The following is a 22506-nucleotide window of genomic DNA, read 5'->3' as shown; positions in this document are numbered from 1 at the left end:
TGAATCACCAATCTACAGTTCTCTGCAAGCTTTCCAAGCTTCTACAAAACCTTCAATCTTTTCACAACTCCTTCAAGCTTTTTAAGCCGAATATCAGTGGCAAAATAGTAGTCAATAATGCCACACTCCTATTCAAAGCATCTAATACCTCATTGGAGCTTCTAGATATGTGTTTAATGACAAATGAGTTGCTCTACAAACAATATACACATATGACATATCTTCAATTCAATTTTCTCTTATCTTTATAAACTTGAATACTTCATGATTTGTAAACAAGACAAATTTCTTAAATGGTAATATACACCTCCAATTGCTTAATAGTTGTTGATGTCAATTTTGTACCACTACATAACATATAGCAATTGAACACTTGATATGAAATATCAAATCCTCAATTCCTCTCTTGAAAAGTTAATACTTATGAAGACATAAGCAAACTCCAATGTTCCTTACACCTGTGGATACTAACTTAATATATCGATGTGATTTGTTGGTAATCACATAGGCGGCCTTACGCTATTTCTTCAAGGAAAACTTGGACTTTTGGTGGGATGGTGGTAGTGATAGTTTGGTATGAGTTCCAACTAGTGTTGATGGTGATGATGATGGTAATGGGAGGTGTGTTATGATACTTACACTTCCCTAACTTTCTTCTTCAAAACCTCAACTACTCTACTACTTGCTATTCTACTCCTACTCCTATGAATGGAAAGATTAGCAAATGGATGGGGATCGAATCTAATGAAAGCTAACCAGCGGCTCTACCTCCATAGATGCAATAATTTAAGGGAAAAGACTAGTTTACCACACAAGCCTTCCTAACAAGCCGCTCGGATGCTAGTGGCCTAGTTATAGATCCCTATCAAACATCCACTAATATCACCTTGCAACTATCCATCTACTCTTACTCTTTTACTTAACAACTTCTTGAAATGAAATCTACTTTAACAACTTCAAAGGAAATCTAATTCTAACTATTGGAAGTAGAAACTATGCAACAACACCAAATGTTCTTGATCACCATGCAAGCCACAACAATGATAAAGAAAAGCGATTTTAGCATTATCTTAGCAACAATTTTCTCCAACCCTTTACAAATGAGAGCAAATGGCCTTATATAGAGGCCAAAAAGTATGAGTGGCCAAGATTAAAAGGCAAAATCAAGGACCGAGATTAAACCTTACAAACCCTAATTAAGGTTACCATCATTCGACCAATTACATGAGGGCACCAAATTTGTGGGCCAATGAGAAAATTACAATAATTTGTCAGCCAATGAGAACATAGGACACTTGGCATGATTTGATTGCATGCACAAGAAGTTGCCACCTCATCAACCTTATCTTACAAATTTATTTAATCTTTGAGATGAAGCCTTGGATGCTTGAGCTTGTCCTTCGAAACTTTCTCATCACCACTTGAACTTGCTTGTACCCTATGCTACCCCAAGTTTCCGGGACGGGGGGATGTGGATGTTGTCTTGCATTTTGTCACCACAAAATATTGGTAACAGCACGAAACTTTTTCAAGCTAGTTTTGCGTTTCTCTAAGCTTGAATTTGATATTCAATTACTTAATGTTGATCAATCAATCCATTTCAATTTGAATATCAAATTGTTTTACTTGAGGCCTTCGTCAAGTCATTTTTGTTTTGCTTTTTGTCGAGCCCTTTGCTTGATTTTCGAAGCCTTCACAGTCCATTCTTTGCTTTTGAGTTTGCATTTGCTTGTTTTTGGTCCTTTGGATTTGCTCATGTCATGTCTTTCATTTTCCCCTTCGATTCGGTCTAATCTAGGGGTCAATCGGAGTTGTCAGTCAAGAGATATGGTCATTTTAGTGCCTCAAAAGTGGACATTTTAGGTGCAACAGCACGAATTAAAAAAATGATGTTATATTTTCATTTTGACATTCACGTTTTCAAAAATATATAATTTACTCACTTTTTGTTATGTTTTGAAGTTACTTTTCATTTAAATTTATAACTTAAAGTGACTATAGTGCACTTTATGTTATAATTTTAAGTTGAGTTACTTTTTAATTTTTCACTTAAAGTGACTATAGAACTATATAGTACTTTTTAAATTTTTTATTTTTAAACCAAATACTTATATAAATGTCACTTTAACTTAATGTTTATGAATTATATTGATTAATATGATGCATAAATGTTATTTTTGACCCATATTGTTGACATTTTTATAAAAATAAGTGAAATACATAATTTTAAATCCTCAAAGTGGACATTTTATATGCATATGCATGTAAAAAACTATGAAAAGTGGAAACTTTTCATGCTATTGCATATAAAAACTAACTTTGAGGACATTTTTCATGCCATTACATCAAAAGCTTATAAAAGTAGACCTTTTTGATGCAATGACATGAGAATTTAGTTTTTATGCTTGTGCATCAAAAAGGTGAGACATGTTTATAAAATATGTGACTCCAAAAAGTGAGATTTTAGAGTCTTACACATTTTAAAATATGCAATGAGTCTCAAAAAGTGAGATTATGTCTCAAGACATATTTTAAAACATGCAATGGACTCTAAAAGATCCGATTTTGCCTTCCAACATGTTTTTAAATATGTAATGAACATAAAAATGTCCTATTGTGTGAAGAAAACATGTTCTTGCTCTAAAAACCTCCAATTTTGATTATAACTCTTGATTTTATCCATGGATTTGGATGAAATCACTTGCATTCAAAATGTTTTGGAGTGGTGATCATTTTGCCCTCATCACAAATCAGTTTATTGCACCCAAAAACGTGTTCAAAACTCCCAATCTAGGGCACGAGTTTGCATCAAAATCCATAAATCTTCAAAGTTTGATCACGTTTTTGTATGGAATCAAATCGTTTTGGCCCTATTTGCTGATTGCATCACATAGTGATCATCATTTTTGTGTTTAAATATCAAATCGTTTTGTTTGGAAGATCACGTTTTTTGCTTGGAAGAACAACTTTTTGGAAAAACGTCTCAAGGCATGAAATCTTCAAAACGTTGGAAGTTGGAGAAGATTTAGGGCACATTTTGGCATCTTGCAAACTAATCTCCTTGTTTGCTGCCCTTCATCATTCGAATTTACAAGATTTGTAAAGTTCTCACCATTTTTTAAAAAGATTTCAAACAAAGAGCATATTTTCCTTCATTTTTGGCACTTATTCTTCATGAAAGTGGACCTCTTCTTTCTTGCAAATTAATTCATGCTTATCTTTGCTGATTTTATGCAAGAAATTGTTGAATGGTTGCCATTTGTAAAAATCTTTGCCTTAGAATGTGCATTTTTCCTAGATGTTTTTGGTTCTTCCCCAAGTCCTAAATTTGAATTTCATCTTTGGAGTGCATTGCATTTTGGCATGTTTTGAGTTGTTTTCAAATGTATGTTTTTTTTTTTTTTTTGGTTTTGTGTGCTTGTTTGCCAGTTTTTCTCCATTTGGAGAAGTCGCAAGTTTTTTTCCAAAAACTTGTTTTTCCTTCATTACATGCGAAAGCATTATCATTTTGCACATTCCTTTAAATATGAATTTCTCCTTCATTTTGATGTTTTTGGTTCTTCCCCAAGTTCCAAATTTGAATTTCATCTTTGGAGTGCATTGCATTTTGGCATGTTTTGAGTTGTTTTCAAATGTATGTTTTTTTTTTTTTTTGGTTTTGTGTGCTTGTTTGCCAGTTTTTCTCCATTTGGAAAAGTTGCAAGTTTTTTCCCAAAAACTTGTTTTTCCTTCATTACATGCGAAAGCATTATCATTTTTCACATACAGTTTCTATGTCATTACATCTCACATCTCATCCGACAAATGCGATTACATGTTTTTTACTTCATTCGCCATCCGCACATGCATGTAATCCCATTTTCTGTTTCCATTTTCATCCATCTGGTTTTTCGCTTCCATTCGCACGACACGATTACACGAAATGCCTTATGTGTAATTGCATCCAAAAGGTCCAATTTTGATCAAAAGTCATATTTTGAAAAGACAAAAAGATGTCATTTTCGCTTTCCGTGTACTTTGACTTCTTCCTTCCTCCAAAAGTGACTATATAATTCATTATCTCACCTCCATTGCTTCATTTTCATCTTCATATACGCATTTGCACTTACATGCATAAGTAGATGTTTCCATACATGTTTCCACCTCATATCATATTTTACATGTTACCCTTCATTCGCACTTACACCTCATTTCACTTTCCATCTTCCGCTACATATTGCATTTACATGTATGCATGTTTCATTCAAATGAAGCCTTGAAAACTTTAAGTCACTTTTAAAATCAGCAACTTTCACTTTGCATGCATTTCCATGCATTTCACCTTTGCACATTTTCATTCCATTCCATTTCATTTTCCATATCCACACTTTCATTTCATTTCATTCCGCATTCCATTCATCCATTTCACTTTTCATTCCATTGCATCTGCATATGCTTTCTATTTGAAAGTTATTCCTTTTCGAATCTTCACTACTGCTCTAGAATTCACTTGCATGGAGATTCCTTCTGATGATGTATTTGTGTTTTGGGATTTTTGTGTTGCAGTACGAGCACAAGAAATGTCCTCGCCTTCCAAATCCAAGGGCAAGATGAAATACCAATATGACAAAGAACTGGCTCATGCAATTCCTTCTTCAGTTATGTCTGTTCTTGATAACATGCTACACACCAAGATTGGTCATGTAGATGTACTTGATTTTCTACAAAGGATTGAAGCTCCAGCTACACATGAAATGAAACGTATTAAAAGAACCAACATCCATTTGGTTTCTACATTTCCCATAGCGACCATAGAACCTGATTTTGTTTATGGATGTGCTCGGCGCTTCACTCCAAAGACAAGGAATATTAAAGACGCTGACAGCAAGGTTATCATTAGCCTTGATCCTGAAGTGATTGAACAAATTTTCAAAGTTCCTCAAAAATCAAAATGTGTTGATTTGACCAAAGAATTATCATTAGCTTGCTGGAATGAACAAAAAAGCAAATATCATAAGTTTGTCAACCTTTACTGGTTAAACAACAAAAGAAGCAATTTTTCCAGGTGGCCAAAGACTCTTCATTGGTCCAATTTTAAACAGGAATACAAGGATCTCATCATCCTTCTCAGCAGGATCTGTGGTATTAAGGATTCTTCCAATTTTGAGCCATGGATGTATAAATTTATCTTTCAAATCATAGAAAACAAAGAACACATCTTTTGGGGAGAGCTTATCAGTATTGCGCTCTATCAGCAGATATGCAATGTAAGAACATCAGTACCTTTTTACATGAATTCATATCTAGTTTACATTGCTGCTGCTATGGGATCTTTTTTGGGTCTTTCCACCAAAGGTGATCGTCCTCAAGTACCTATTTGGCAATACTATGACCAAATCACTTTGGCTAACAGTAAATACCATTACAGAAGAGTCCAAAATGCCTTCTTTGGACATTACAGGTGTCTGTTCGACAAACAATTGTGTATCAAAAGAGTATCTGATGCAACATGGGAAAAGGTAAACCAGTACTGCTGCATTTTTTTTCAATTTCTCACTTTCACATACTTGAGATTTGGATATTTCAAAGGAGAGCCGTATACCTTACCTAGGTATGCTACAGATCGAATCATTCTAATAGAGTTAGCCAAACAACTCATGGACGTAAAAAATGATCAACATGCATCACATAGGTCCGGATTTGGCATCACCTCAACTAAACCTTTAACTATTGACAATTATTCAATTGTTTCTGTGCCTACAGCGAAGAATATAGAAGCAGAGTTGCAATTGATTACATTGAAGAGGTTCAAGGCTAGATTTGATTTTGATTATCGAGAGATGAACTCTCAGATAAAGAGGCCCTATACTCATGTTCATCGCATTGAAGATATTTGGATTGACATGAGAACAGAGCTTGATATTATGAAGATGGATTATTGTAGGTTAACCTTGCAACAAATAATCGATCTAAATATGTTGGAAATCCCTCCAGATTTCCAAGTTGAAGAAGATGGTAACATCCTTGATCCAGAATTTCATCAAGCCGATTTTGATAAAATGTGTCATTTTCCTATTCAATAGCAACAAAAAGAAGGTACATCTATTATGGACAGGTTTCAATCCATCTTAGCAAACACTAACAAGTGGTTGAAAAGTAAAGGCCTAAAAAGAGTAAATCCTAAGATGGGTCTGGATTGTGGAAGTTTTGGTCCTCTTGGCAGGAAGTCACAACTAGAAATTATAGGGAAAGATGGTGCTTCATCTTCAAATATGAAGAGTAATCTCAAATTCAAATTAAAGAGCGGAAAAGGAACTAAATCATCCCAAGTTCCTAAACCAATTCAAGAATCAGTGATAGAATCAAAAGAAGAATTGGAAACAGAATCCGAGAAAGAAGTTTCAGATGAAGAGGGAGAAATTAGAACAACATCTCCTCCCAAGCTTGCACGAGCTTGCACGTCTTCTCCACATGAAGAGCCCTTTTTGCATGAGGTTGATGATGATGTAGATTCATTTTCTATTGTTTTCACTCACTCCATTCCAGTCTCGAAGGTTAACACCATGGCTCTTCCGATTTCATCTGCTGCTCCTCATGTTCCTGCACATGATCAATTTGAACACTTAGCAAATGTGTTTGAAGATTTTCTGACTCTTACTAGTGGTCAAGTTTCCCAACTTGATACATCTTTGACAGGATTTGAACTTTTCATGACAGAATCTTCACAATATGTTCCTATGCCTACAGCAGTTCAAACTGAATCCTGTTCAGTCACTACAGATATACAATCTGGATCAATGCCAATGGTCTCCACTATGCCTGCTTCTACAAATGAAAGTTTCAACCTACCTGCATGGTTGAGTAAAATAACAACAAAGAGAAGGAAGGTAGTTGTTCCTTCTAACAATCTTCCTGTGAAGAAGATTAAATCCAAATCTCTGAAAGACAAGATTGTTTCTAGAATTTTGGTTGATTCTGACAAAACCAAGTATGTTAAGGTTGCTAAGCCCTTAGTAGGTAAACCTGTTGAAGAACTTACTAGCTCTAATTATAAATTTACTAAGATTGAAGTTGGAAAGCAATCTCGTTTGAGTTCTTTACAAGATGCTCATGATGCATTGGCAGATGTATCAAAAAGTAGTCATGAGCTTTGGAAAAAGAAGAATCAGTTGAAACAGGAAATAGCTCGTTTGAATGAGGTCATCTAGAAGCAATCTTCTCAAAATATTATTGTTACATCACAAACATCTAAAGAGAGAAGGTTGATTGAAGCTGCTAAGTCTTGGATATAGGAAATCATTGCTGAAGGAGTTCAAGCTATCACGAAAACACTTGCAGTTCTAAGGCGTGTTAAAGAGATGAACAGAATGGAACTAAGCTTAATTTCTTCTTTGACTCAAGAGGCAGATAACTTGAAGGAAATCCTTGAGGATTGGGATGAAATGATTAAGTTTGATCTAGATGCTATGGTCTCATGTGACGTTCTTCCAACATGTGAAATGTTTTTCAGATTTCAAGGACTCATTGGTTACAAAGAAGAGACCTTACGAAAGTTGATCACAAAATTGCAAGTGGCTCTTGAAGATGGTCAAGTAGTTGAAACAAGCCTTACTTGTGATTTGGAGCAATTGGGATGCCATGTTACTGATAATCTTGGTAATCTTTTGACAGCAGAGAGAGTGAATTCAAAATATACAATCAGGATCAATGCTGATGTAGATTCCAAAGATTTTGGTTCGCACACAATGAACAAGTTTGTTTTGTACAAATCCTTGACAAAACACTTGTTGGATAATACAACAGAAAATTCCAAAGTTGTTCAATCAGCATATGAAAATGCAGTGATAATTGAAGCCATATCAAAGACTATGGAGATTGCTGATCTTCCCACAGTGCATGACGCCATTGTGAAATTCAAGGCATTAAGAAGCAATCTTTAAGATTGTTGTATAGTTTCTATTTCATAGTTGTTTAGAATGCATTACATGAAAAAGTGTAATTGCATGTAATGCGAATTGCATGTATGCAAAAGATGTAATGTGAGTTGCACGTGTAATTGCATGTTGTTAGTGATAGGATCCATTAAATCTAATATATAACTTGTAATAGCACTTATAGATATTTATGTGTTTTCCAAGTTACTATTCCAATGAATATATATATGATATAAAGAGGCATGCCTCTTGAAAAGACATGTCTCTTTAATATATTAAATTTCATTAGTTATAGTTATAACACAATAATACACTCTCAATATATTATAATGAATTTTATATATATATATCACTCTTAATATAAGTTAATTATTCCATATATAACATTGTCATATATTATATATCTCATATATATAAAATATAATTTATCCGACAGAATTATAACATTAACACTCTCTCTTAATGAAGAAGGATAAAACACATAGATATTACACCATAGGTAATATTTCAAAAATAATACATATAGGAAATCTTTGATCAGAAGATTTCTAGAATATGATATCATGTAAGTATTGGTCTATCAGAATATCGACATATCATATTAACCAATTACTATTTGATATCATATTTGGTAACATGAGCATTGGCCTATCAGAATATCAATCAAATGACATTCACCAAATACTCTAAGTAATGGCCTATCAAAACATCAACTAAATGATATCCATCAAGTACTCAATGTGGCAATGGCCTATCAGAATATCAAGGCAAGATATACACCATGTACCGAAAAATATATCTATACAAGCAACTTGTAGATAATCAAATTAATGACATCAACCACCTAGTTGTTGATTTATAAGATAAAGCCTTTACATGAAACAATTTCGCAAAAATGAATCATGCTACAAGTTATTGTAAGGACGTCACTTTACAACAACTTCTCCTAATACAAGTGATAATCATTTGGAAGTCGTCACTTCTTCATGATTTACACAGGGGACAGGCTCATACATGTATGACATCAAAAGTTCACATGAAGTCTCCATGAATACTATCATATGATGTTGTCACAACATTCACCATAAGCATATCAGAGAATAAGGTTTCTCCCTCTTAGTTTGATATCAACTTTTCTGACCTCTTAGCACAAGGTTCTCTCCGATGAAGTATCAGACTTCCTCTGAATCTGTTATCATCCTTCTAATCTCTTGGTAGCAAGTCATGTCATGCTTCCCTAGTTCAATGGGTGTCCTAATAGCATAAAGCCTTCCAGCCTGCATACATGAGACTTTATCCCATGAATCATAGTCTTTTAGCTATTATAGTTTCTAACTAGTGTTGAATCCATCAATAAGGTCTACTCCTTCTGAACCAATATCATCAAAAGTTTGATTTAAGCATTTTTATTTTCTGCTCCCTCTCTTTTTCCAAGGTTGCCTCTAATGAACTATCAAACTCCCTCTCATAATTTCACTCATCAAGGATATTTGCTTCAACAAGAAACTCACATTATCCAACCTAATCATCAGATGATTCGTGAATCCTAAATCACAACTTCTTTGGAGCTACTATCATAAGATTGAGTCTGCACAATATTTGGTAGCATACCTAATGTACCAATCTTCTTTTCTTGCAAGAACATCCTCAGAGACAAAGGAAAAGATCAAGGCAAATAGCTCTTTATAGTAATTATAGAAATACAAAATAAGAGAGAGATTACACTAAGTAGATACATGCAATACTCGAGGATAATAAATACTTATCTGCAATAATAATATAAGTTACTCCAATGAAGGTCCATATGCATCAAATCAGGAAATGCCTCCATGTAATAATTAAACAATTTGACTACGTCTTTTATGCTCCCATATAAGAATGGTTCAAATGAGAATAGAACATTGGTTATCATACCCCCTTACAATGTTAGATTCCCACTCTTATATCGTCGAGTAATTTTGGATCACATCACATAGATTTCATGTTCAATACTCATCCTTGGTACCTCAAAATTGTGATTGATATCACACATATCATACCACTCATGGCACTGTCAAGGGATAGACATTCACAATGGTTTGAAGATTGTAATATCAATTATTTACCTTGGAAATGCTCAACGATAAATACAATTGAACACTTGTATGAAAAATAATTTGCACCAAGATTCCATAATTGCAAGGAGCTGTGATAACATCTATTTTGTGCAGAAATACCAGATCTCGCATATTCACGAAAAATTGGCGACTTGCGAATTCAGTGATTTTAGATTGGCAATTAGTTGTATAGTGTTATGATTCATATTATTTCAATAGTAATATGTGATCAGCAACGTCCTACAGTCTTTGTGGACATGGCTGTACAAATTAGGAAATTTCGCCACGCATCTAATTCTGGCTTGCATAATTTAAATTGAGATGGTTGTTATAAATGGTAGACTTGTCTCACGCATCGCTGCAAGTATACATGGAAGATTTGTTGTTTATCTTTAATAAGTTTACATGCCTTCATAGAAACTATATTTAATTTCTTTTGGATGCCAAGCCAAGGACATGAAAAAATAGTATAAATCCTCCGTTAGATGCACCTCACCTTGATGTCCTCTAATTCCAATGGTGAAATATATGGACGTCTCCCCTTTTCAGTCATAAACTTGTCTAAAATATATATTTGAATCGATTCTCACCAATCAGTGCAACTTGTAGTTCAACATCTGGAAGATCAGACTTCCTACAATGGGCTGTCACCATTGCCGCCAAGTCATGACACCCTTGACACATAAGATTAGCAAGCTACGGTCTCTTATTTGAGGTTCAACGCACCATACACTCACATGTAAGCGAACCTCCCTTTGGTTCTCCAATGCTCGCACTCAACCGCTGGTATGATTACACCCATCAACATCCTTTCAAAATCCAAGGAGCGCGGAACCTACCATTATAGCAGAGGTAAGTCTCTGTATAAATCAGATCTTTCTCTTATGCTGGCTCTGATTTATCGTAGGATCTTTTATCATCTTAAGCAGCCCAATATAATACCAAATGCACACAATTAGAACATTAAAATTTCTACATAATTCTAATGAACAATAACGGTCTTGATAATACTTGCTCCTGCCATGATCAACTCGCCTTCCATCCATATATTCCTCAATGTAGTTCACAATAAATTTGGCACAATATTTCTTTGTGTTGTTCGCTGCAGCATCACACCCTTGTACGGCCTTTTCATCAGTCATTGACTGCACTGTCCTCACCGTAATCAATGTGCACTTCACATGGCGGATCTTAGACTCAAGGTCTCTCTCTGCAACGACAATGCTATTCAACAGATAGGCGATTTTTCATATCAACTTATTGACCTTATTACTAATAGGCTTGGGAGTCACCTGCTCTAATACCATGTTAGTGCTAGGATCCATTAAATCTGATCTATAACTTGTAATAGCACTTCTAGATATTTATGTGTTTTCCAAGTTACTATTCCAATGAATATATATATGATATAAAGAGGCATGCCTCTTGAAGAGACATGTCTCTTTAATATATTAACTTACATTAGTTATAGTTATAACACAATAATATACTCTCAATATATTATAATGAAATATATATATATATATATATATCACTCTTAATATAAGTTAATTATTCCATATATAACATTGTCATATATTATATATCTCATATATATAAAATATAATTTATCCGACAGAATTATAACATTAACACATGTAACCTTTTAGTTTCTGTAGTTAGACTTGGTCAAAGTTGGTTGAGTTGCTCCCACTTTTTCCTCCCCCTTTTTCTCAAATTCTTTGCCTATATAAAGGAGTGCCCCCCTCATTGTAAAATCATCATTATCTTTATGCAAAAAAACTCTAGAGAAATTGTGCCAGCATAAATTTGTTTGTGTAAGCACTATTTTGAGAGAAAGTGAATACAAAGGAGCATTTGAGACTTAACTTTGATTAAGTGAGATTGTAATTTAAGTGAATTGTAAGCTTTGTCTATGATTCATCCAAGTTGTCATTGATTCATAATCTTGTGTTATTGGTAATTGTTCTAATGAATTGAATTGAAAAGAGTTAAGAAACAATTGAAGCCCGAGCTTTGACCAGGAACAATTTTGAAAGTCCATAGCTAAAAGCTTTGTCTGTAGCTTGTATTTTCATCTTAATTCGCAAAATAGTTAGATTGTTCCTACTTTTAGGAGTCTTTGTGCCCTAATTGTAAAACTTTTACCATATAGAAGTACGACCGGACTTAAAGCCAAACTGGTATGTTTTTAGCTAGCCTTTGAGTTAGTGAAGATTTATCGGTATCACTATTTCCAGCTCTTGATAGAAGTGTAATTAGAGATTTACCTTGCCCATTATTCGTTCTACGAGTAAGTGGATCCTTTCTTGAAAGTTAAGAAGAAAGAATATTAGTAACACCCTGTTTACGAGATCTCTCGACTTTTTGCTTACCTTGAGTTGATCCAAGGAACGATGAGAAGAGGGAGCCTTCTCTTTAAGGTAAGAGAGACTGTCTCACACACTGTGGCTGGTCATCCTATTTTGCGACTAAATTTTTACCCGAAACCGTTGGTTGCAAAATATCCACCCAACAGTGGGGATGGGGAAACGGGTTTCCGGGATAGATTTTTTTTCCTCAGAACAGGGGATGGCAGTGGGAACAGCTATATAAAAAGTACGGAAAATTTTAAATATACAAGGAAATTTTAAATATTCATATAAAAACATGGATAACACATGCTTATATAAATTATAGAACCTTAACATATAATGTTTGTGTTAAATAATTTAACTTTAGAGTTCACATGAGAGTGGAAATCAAACAAATTATCAAAACAGAAACATAATTTTATGGGACAACCAAGGGAAAAGTTTCCGAAGTTTCCGAGTTTCCGAGACGGGGAGATGTGGGGACGGGGTCAATTTTTGCTAGAAACGCATCCCCGGGTAACATAGCTTGTACCTGATGTCCTAACCTTGAAAGGGTGAGGTCTCCATGCACTTGGGGTAATCTTGCCTTGGCCTCGGTGGCTTACCCAGACGTGAACCTCTTTGCAATTTGAGAGTCTTGTTTTTGGCCACCACCTTGAAATCGAACTTGACCTCTTTCAACCTTTCATCTCTCTTTCCTCCTTCATTGTCCTTGCCTTCATTAGCCTTCCTGATTTTTTCTAACCTTACTATTCGAATTTGGTTTGCACGAATAGCAAAGCCTTACCTAGCCTCAAATATTTTCAAATCACTTCCTCCAAATTTGCTCTTTCTTGAAATTCACTCTTCCTTGAGATTCACTTTTCAATTTTCATCGCCTCTAAATCAAATAAAAGAGGTAGAACCCCATATAGAATTGCTTTTGATTTTGCACTATCCTAAGTTGTAACTCTAAATTTTCGCTTATGATCCTAGCCCAATCAAATCTTCTTTTTCCTTTTTCAATTTCATCAATAAAGAAGTACATCCAGTTTTTGAATTGCATACCTTGAGCTAAGCCCATGATCAGGTTGAGAAGCACAATGAGATCGCCATACTCTGATTTGAAATCTGGCACGGTGAGCCTTGATGACCTGGGGACTCCCTTCTTGCCTTCATGTAGCCAATCCTACTTTAGATGAATGAAATAAGCCTCCTAGTTATCCTAGAATGACTTAGCCGCTTGATCCATCATTACTACTGTCATGCCTTTGCACTAAGGGATGTTAAATGCTTATTCAACCACTTGTCCGCCAATGTTGGCTAACACTCTCTTCCCTTCATCAAAAATGATGGACTTACTACCCAAATCAAACCAGGATGCACACTCCATTACCAACTCTGGACAAGTCAAGGTAGGAGGGAAGGCCACTGTGTGTACAATTCCGCTTTTGTAAATCTTCTTTGCCATGGGGGATTGTCCTTCCTTTAGTCTGTCCTTTAGCTATATCATGTTCATTGTACAGATATTGGTATCACTTATTCGCCTCACTTTCGAGAAAAAGGTGGTCTTAGGCATCATGTCTTCCTTGTCTTTTTTAGTATTCGTTCCCTTGGGGTTCTTTGCTTGCACTAACATCTACCATCCTAAACACTTATTTCTACCCCTTCATTCTAAGTGATATGGCCTACCCTTATCGATTTCCAACCTTCTTTCTATCGATGGATTCTAACTTATTTCTACCTCGCCAAGTCCTACCACTACACTTATCAATCTCCAATCTTCAACCTAGAGGTGGGACTACCACTTATTTCTACCTCTTCGATACCTTAGGATGGGCTACACTTATATCTCCCAACTTCATTCCTAGGGTAGTCTAGCTTATTTCTGCCTCGCCAAATGTCCTATCATAGAATCTACACTTATCTCTCCAATCTTCGACCTATCAATGGGATAATGAAGTGGTGGATGATGAATGCAAGAAGAACATAAGAGAAATGAAACCAAGCAAGAACAAGGAGTAAAACCCACCTTTAAACCAACCTTCAGCTCTAAAATGAATTGAATTTTACCTTTACAAATAGTTGGGCCTCCTTTTGAAGTTTGGATCAGACCTTGAAAAATTCGAAGCCTCCTTGCAAAAAAATCAGAATTTTAATCTCTTGGAAACTGCCCACATTTGCCAAAAATCAAACTTTTGATCACGTGTTTGCTCCCCCAAGTAAAATCGCAGCCCTTTGCAAGAAGATCAGTCCTTAAAAAAAATCACCAAACAAGAAGTTTCAGATCTGCCACAAGTTGCCTAGGGCAGAAATCGCAGTCCTTCTAGGAAAATCAGACCTCCATAAAATCTCCCATGCAAGAGAAAATTTCAGATCTGTCCAAAAAAATCACCTAGGGCAGTAATTTTAGATCCACTCCAAAAATCGCCCAAATTGGAAGAAGGAAAAGTCATCAAGCAAGGAGAAAATCTGCCTTAGAAGAAAAAAATCGCCTCTCCAAGAAAAATCGCCAAGTATAGAAGGCTGCTCCTTCAAAATAAAATCGCCAAGGCATGTGAAATCTGCTCCAAGCTAGGAAAATCGCCAAGCACACAAAGTTGAGATGGAATGAGATAATGGGAGAGGAGGAAGCCTCTTATACCACACTCCATTCACTCCTCCAAGCTGGCCGACTAGCACCTATAGGAGAAGAAGATTAAATTATCATTTCATTAGTGGTCCCAAATTAAATGCCAAGCCAAAATTAATTTTGCCTATAGTGAAATTTGCACATTTAATTGCCGGTTAAAATGTGCCGGTTAGGACTAAAAATTGTAAAATAAAATTAAGTAAGCCTTGGAGTTGTTAAAAAATTTTATTTAATAGTGTTTTAAGTAATTAAAATATCATTTAAAATCAGATTTAGCAAGCTAAACTCAATTTCTCAATTTTAATTTACCAATCATTTTTAATATTTTTAAAATCTTCAAGGCAATTTTCTAATTTAATTAGGCAAGAGCCTACAACGCATCAGTAAATTGTGAGCCTCTAATCGAGGAGGTCTTGGGTTCGAATCTACTCGCGATGGACACATAATAATAATTAATCTTAATAATAATAATAAATAACCTAGGCTTCGGTCATTTACCTATCAAAAAACAAAAATCTAATTTAATGCAAAATTTTGCAATTTAATCCATTTTCGATTTTGCAATGCAATTAAATTTTTTTTACCAAAATAAATCATTTCTTTAGCATCCAAAATCGATTTTTCAAGTTTAATTTCACTATTGCAAAATTATCTTTTTTCACCCAAAAAAATTTTAAAAATTTTGAAACAATTAAATCTAAAAAAATTAATTTGAAAAATACTCAAGATTATACAATTACATCCAATTTTCAAAATAAATCATCTAAGTCCAAAATTTTGTAAATTTATCCCACCAAGTATTGTTCTAATTATCAAGAAAAATGTTGTCTTTGAAATTGGTTTGGCCTAAGGATAAAATTACAAGATCCGGAAAAATCAAGTTAAGACTGGGTGAAAAAACAAATTTAACCACATCTCTCTTGGCCCAAAGGCGTCCAAGGTGTAAAATTTTCTAAATCTAAAATTTTTTGGACAACTCCGAAAAAAAATTAAAAAAATTGCCAAGGCGATCAGGAAAAAGGGGGTCCCCAAAAATTTTGGGGCAATGATGTCAAAACTTCACAACAACAGTTAATTCTTAAATTGAGCATAAAACCTCTAATTATATATTGGATGTCTTTGTTTGGCTTCACTCAACTTCTCAATCAAGCATGTGAGTGATCTTTCTTCTTGGCTCAACATTGGCCCAGGTGTCGTTCTACTTGCATCAAAATTTACTTGAAATACTTATTCAAAAGCATAGTTCCAAGACTCTCTGAGTCCTCGCAAGTCCTAAGCTAAGTGACCCTCACCAAGTCACAAGGGCCCAAGACTCTCCAAGAACTTTCTCTAGGCAAGACTCACTAGAAATTAGTTTTTCACTGCATTCTTGTCGAGTCCTTCCACGTCTTGGTGATCTTTTGCAAAGTCTCAAGTTGAGTTGGCCTTGTTGAACCTGCACTTAGTCCGACTCACATTTCTATGTTCAAAAGGCAAGGTTGATAGGCCTTTTTAGACCTTATTCAAGAGAACAAAACCTTCTATTATTTAGTGTTCACTTTAATAGTCATTTCTTCATATATTCAGTCAAAGAATTCAGCCAAAGATGGATAGACTCCACAAAAATTTCAATAAAGTATTCTAAGTTAACTTTAAAAATCCATGAATGACTCGTCTTCATAATGCTTATTGGAGTACGTCATTGTACTATATCCTTAATCTTCTATACCTCGTATTGAATCCTTCCCAAGAAATCCCAAAACACAGATACAACAAATGCTATAGCGTCTATGCAATGGGTGCTCCTAAGTGGTTATTCAAGTTTGTGGTTGTAAAAATTATAATGGTGGTTGGCAGTCATACAAAAGATTCACAAAGACAAGGGTAACTATCAAACCATTGTTCGAATGTTCCCAGCATATCCCCTCGGGATTTGTGACATGGTCTAGCAGCCTCCTATGAGATCCTTAACTAGGATGGTATCAATTTCCTGAACAGATGCATTTTTGGGGAGACAAGGCCAACTCAATTCTGAACAAGTGGTGTTAAAGCAAGGTCATTGAATGTCCTCAGGTAATACTGAGGAAGAGAATATTTGATGTCCACATATGCCCTCAGGATTTGTGACACGGTCTTACAGCCTCCTATGAGATCCTTAACTAGGATGCTAGTGGTTCCTTAAACAAAAGCATCTTTAAGAGAAACGGCCAGCTCAATTCCCTACAACCATAGGTTAAAAAAGGTTTTAAAATGCACATATGTACTGGATTTGAAAGTGATAAGGCAATTTTAGGACAAGATGTGTTAGATTAATGGAGAGTAACAAAGACTTGCCTCCATTTTAAAAGGTTGTTGGATGTAACGTGTGTAGGAGTTGGAGGTGCATGAGAGTTCATTCTATCTTGGAGAAGATGAAAAGCTGTTAATGTAAAATAAAGGGAAAACTCTGGAGAAAAACCCTGATTGGGTATAGCAGCTTTATATGAGAGGGTGAAAGCTTTGTGGCTTGATGTGCATACCCTCGAAGAAAAACCCACAATCTACACATGACTATGAAACATGTTGTCTCACATTATAAAGGAGTGTTAGAGGTGAAAGAGGATACACAATGCCTTGGTTGGAGAATGACAAGCTTATTCATGCATTAGGAAAGCACAGATTATAAAAGTAATCAAATTTGCTAGTTTGGGAATGCCTGCTGATACGGCAGTGCCTATGGTAGAATCAGTGCCAGTTTCTAAAAATGGTGTTTATAGTGGGTCCTATGAGAGAATTACTACTACCTCAAAAGCAGTATTAGTAAATGGGGTGTTCCTTAACTCCCTTAGTGTTCAGTTTCCAAACTTATCAGTGCTTTTCAGTATATAGTCATGACAGAATGAGGGTCTTCTTTTGCTGGTTAGCATATGCTAAGGCCCTTGTGTTTGCTAGTTGTAAGCCTGCTCTGCCATAATTTAGCATTGACTAAGCAGGAATTTATTAAATTGTTTAGTACTGCTGCTAGTAGTCGCATGGCTAGGGCCCCTTATATAGAACTTCAATATATTATCTAGAAACTAAATAGTGCTTATACTGCATCTAGTCTTTCAGTTTCAATATACTTGTTAAGGACAATGTGTGTTGTTTCAAATCATTTCCCTGAATATAAAATGCATTTAATATTTCTATAGAACTAAATATTATCTTGAGATTGCTCATGAGGATGCAGTTGTATGGATTCAACATATAGGGAGAAGAGGGCCGTTACTTATTGAAATTAACATGACAAGAAAAGCTCTCTGTTGGATATGTATATGATTTTCTCATTTGAGAAAAATCGACTTATCAATGTGGAACTTTCGTTATGTATAAACATTGACTCACATCATGTATAAACACTCACTATGTATAAAAATTGAGACTATCAGCTTCACAGACATTAATTTATAAATTAAACTACTCTGTTCCTTCCATACAGTGAGTACAACTATGTTAAAATACCATTTCAGAAGAAGGCTGCTTAAGCAGTGTGCAGATCTCACTTGCAACAATATCCCATTGAGTGCTATCCTGTAACTGTATAAGGAGTCCTTGTAATACCTTCCCTATGTCTCGTGTCTTCACGTGATCTGTCAGAGAACTGCCCATTTATTTCTCATTAGAGATGACACGTATGTTTATTGAGTAAAAGGACAATGAAAAATTAACAGAAAAGGAAACTCGATAATAGGATTCAGCTTTTGTCGGTTTCACAATTATGCAAGCACATATACGACTCCTTTAATGGTTTACACAAAATGCATAGTTATAGCATGTACAAGCACAAAACATATAATAGAAATACATAAACATGATAGAAGAATCTAACACATTGAAGTGTACTAAAACTTCATATATTTTTAGACTGATCAGCTTGGTCATGGCAATTAAAATTTATATTTTAAGAATGAATAGATTTAAAGTATTATGACTAAATTTAGGACATGCCAAAGTTGCAGATTGCAGAACCCGAGAGTTCCGAATCTGCAATAATAGATTTAATTGCAGACAACAAGAGTTCAGAATCTATAATAATAAGTACAGGCATACTTTATGGGTATGTGAAACTTTGCATGGGTATTAACATCAAGTAACTTAGCACATTCTGCTGCAGAACAAACAAAATCAAATATTATGATATTGCTATGAAAAAATATCACCAGATGACATGGCCTTACGTGATAACCCTTTGATCCTATTTATACAAGCCAGTGTGAAGCAATGAGACCCATCCTTGGAAGTCTATAGCTGTTAATTTTCCTTTACTATCTATTCATTGCTCTTATTTACAGCTCTAACTCTATATATGCTGAAAATTTCATAATCTGTTTAAAAACAATTCAGACTCAATTCATGTTATAGAAAAGTTAATATGTAAACAAGAATGAAAGTTATTATAATGATGCTCTGGGTTCAAATTCCCCCAGTAGTCATTGGACAAGTTCCTGTGTGTGTACTACTTCTTATCTATGGAGTAGGCTCACATCTATATCCCATGTATGTAATATAGTGTATGTACATGTAAGAACGGAAGCATAGTGAAATTGGTACGAAGAGAAATATGAAATAGCTAAGGGTTTTGTCATCATGCTCTTCAGGTTGCAAATACTAGATTACTCTGAGGCCAAATGTTGTAAAAGGATATTTTGATACTCCACAAACATTTTCTCTTCTAAATTTTTTTATTTGTTTTGCTATTATCAAAAAACAAAAGACTACGAGAAGATGATAATAGAAGAGAACATCTGTTGCTGTAAGTAAAGAAGCCAAAACTAAACTTGCACAACTTCTACATATGTGTGTGTACATATACACTTCACTATTATCAAAAAGCAAAAGAACGTCCTTTTTTTGTAAAGATGCTACACTTGAACTTAGACAATGCCGTACAAATAAGATAGAGGATCAAGTTGATGCCGCATGTTCTTGTCGCTATGTTCCAAGTTCCCTTAGTGGAGCCAAATCACACAAAATACATTCAATGAATTCAGACTTCTTTTTTAAGTACAGCAAAGCAAACCATGCTACTGGCATGCAATGACATTGTCGAACAAATGCCATATGTGATTTATTGCTGCCAAAATAGACAATATAGGCTGATATTCTATTTCGGCAAAACAAAAATAGCTACAAGCAGCTACAGAAAATCCTACAGCAACAACAAAAACTTGCTATAAGCAAGTACAAAAACTTATGACAAGCAGCTATTGAATGCATTACAAGCAAATATATGAGAGTACATCTTTCTTGTTCAATGGAAGAAGCATCCCAATAATATTATTTGAAAATGCAATATTAAGATCCTTCAATGTGAACTCTTTGTATCTCACTAACTTCTCACCTTTTTTGCAATTTTAGAGTTGCAATTGTTGCAATCCTCTCCATCCAGCAATAATGAACAACCAGAATGTCAGTTTCTTTTTGTTTATTTTTCCATACGATGGTATCCACATCACCTTATATGACACTACCTACACATCTGTAAGGAACGTTTCCCCACTTAAAATTTTACCCTCACTTTCTCCAGATTGGCAGTTGGTTCTACAGAAGTATATAGCATGCCAGCCATCTGGAAGACTGAGCTATGCCAACCATGATGCTATTGGCATGTAGCACTCTTCTTTTTGGAAGAGATTGATTCCCACACATCAATGCTGAATAACACTATTAAAATGCATTACTTGCATGTTCCTGGCTCCTCCATATGACTACTACATAAGCACTAATAACAAAAGCCAATGTGAAGATGTCCTTAGGACAAAACGTTTCTATGTATATAAAAAATATAGTGCCCCTATGCACTGGGTACTTCCCTTAAGACAGAAAATATTGATTAAGAAAGTGACCAAACCACAACAGACAAGATGAAAAGGTGAGAAGAATGCTCTCTATTTAATAAATGAGAATAGGCCAGTTTAGTTGAGGCACAAATCCCAACGGAACATAGCTTGTTGACCTTACAAAGGTGTTCCATTTAATGAGAGTGCTATTACTATAAAAGTTCAAATCTTTTTAGGGAAAATTTAACAAACAAAAAGATTTAAAAATATCATCATGATTTAACTAGGTAAATATCAAGTTTGTGTTAGGGTTAGGGTAAAAACTTGGTTACATTTAAGGTTGTGATTAATGAAAAATCAGCAACAAAATTGCCACAAATCAAAGGGAAAAAAAACATTTTTTAGCCCAAAAAATTGTAAATTGCAAACTAATCAGAAGTTTATCACTTTTTTCATCATGCTATATCTGTGATTTTTGCTTCTATAATCTTGCTAAAACCCTACAATCAGTTCATGGAACCAAAAATAAGAGACAAAGTATCCCAAAAGCATTACATAAGTTGGTGATCAATAGAACCCACAAGAAAGTGGCACAAATCAAGATTACAATCTCCAACAACCTGCTGGAATTCAGATGATATTCACCTAGGGGAATCCCTATGATCAGAGTCAGGCTTTGTGTTGAGATGCAATGGAATGCAATTAAATGTGGTGAATTAATAGAATTGTGGTATGGCATTTTATGTTGATTAACATTTGCTAATCACATGAAAATGGTTGTGATACAACATGTGGTTTGGCTGCACAGAGATGTTGTGATAGCCATTGCAAGTTATCTGGAAGAACTCACCAGCTCATAGATACCTAGTATCTGTTTGAACCACGAGCACTGATGTAGGTGCACTTGCAACAGAACTGGTGAACATGTAAGCATGATCTAAGAGTGACATAATGTCCTCAAAGACAATAAAAAGTATTTCAAGCAATCTAGAGCAAAGTTATGTTTCTATGTGCTATTGCAAGCAAGAAGCTAGTGATGGTGGTTTGAAAGGAAACCTCCTGATGCCAATAGTGTCAAGGTTGTCACTGTCATTTCATTTTGTGAAATGGCAAAAAAATTTACAAGTAACCTGTCGAAGTGGAGATATCTTACTTGATGGTAAGTGTGGTAAGCTGACATCACATTGTACGGAATACAGTTACATGAATCATGTTATTCCACAACTTAGTTATACAATTGAACGATTGGTATACTCATGAAAACATCTATTTATAATGATTTGTGTGAATACACCAGGGTTACTCAAGGTTACAAACTCACTGAAATAGACATTTTACATTGTTGATGTATAAACACTTGGACAAATCGCCGAAAAAGGGTATGCTATAGATTGAAACTCTATTGAAGGTTTTCCATAGACCTTATTGAACTGAATTAGACAATTGTGAACATATTTAAGTTGTGGTTTTTCCCTGAAACTGTTTCCCATGTAAAAACTCTTTTTGTCTTGTTTTATCTTGTGGCTACATACTATTCCATTACTTCCAAAATTGTTGTATTTAGATTTAGTAAAGTTATTTGATTATTAATTGAACCCTAAATCTTAAGAATTCGTTATTCTAATCTATTTGTCCTCTTTATCAAGGGTGAAGATATCTGACACAACCATCTTAAAGACAATACATGATGCAATTCTCAAATTATTAGCCATACAAAAAATGAAGGTATTTTTTCAAACTATTCTCAAATGGTTA

General features: G+C 34.8%; 1 protein-coding gene across 2 annotated transcripts in view; it reads right to left on the bottom strand.

The window, feature by feature from the left end:
* The window catches only part of LOC149552084 (uncharacterized), a 266469-nt gene that overhangs the window by 241771 nt on the left and 2192 nt on the right, over positions 1 to 22506 (bottom strand). For both annotated transcript variants that reach the window (XM_089787555.1, XM_089787557.1), the window contains exon 2: positions 18434 to 18572. In XM_089787555.1, coding sequence (XP_089643681.1) covers positions 18434 to 18572 — 139 coding nt within the window. The remainder of the gene's footprint in view (positions 1 to 18433; positions 18573 to 22506) is intronic.

This window comes from Cupressus sempervirens, chromosome 6, assembly GCF_028749045.1.
Source record: "Cupressus sempervirens isolate cs-2001-9-10 chromosome 6, ASM2874904v1, whole genome shotgun sequence".
In the NCBI taxonomy this organism is placed as follows: domain Eukaryota; kingdom Viridiplantae; phylum Streptophyta; class Pinopsida; order Cupressales; family Cupressaceae; genus Cupressus; species Cupressus sempervirens.
Note: the sequence above shows the minus strand (reverse complement) of the source record. Positions and strands in the feature narration are given on the sequence as shown.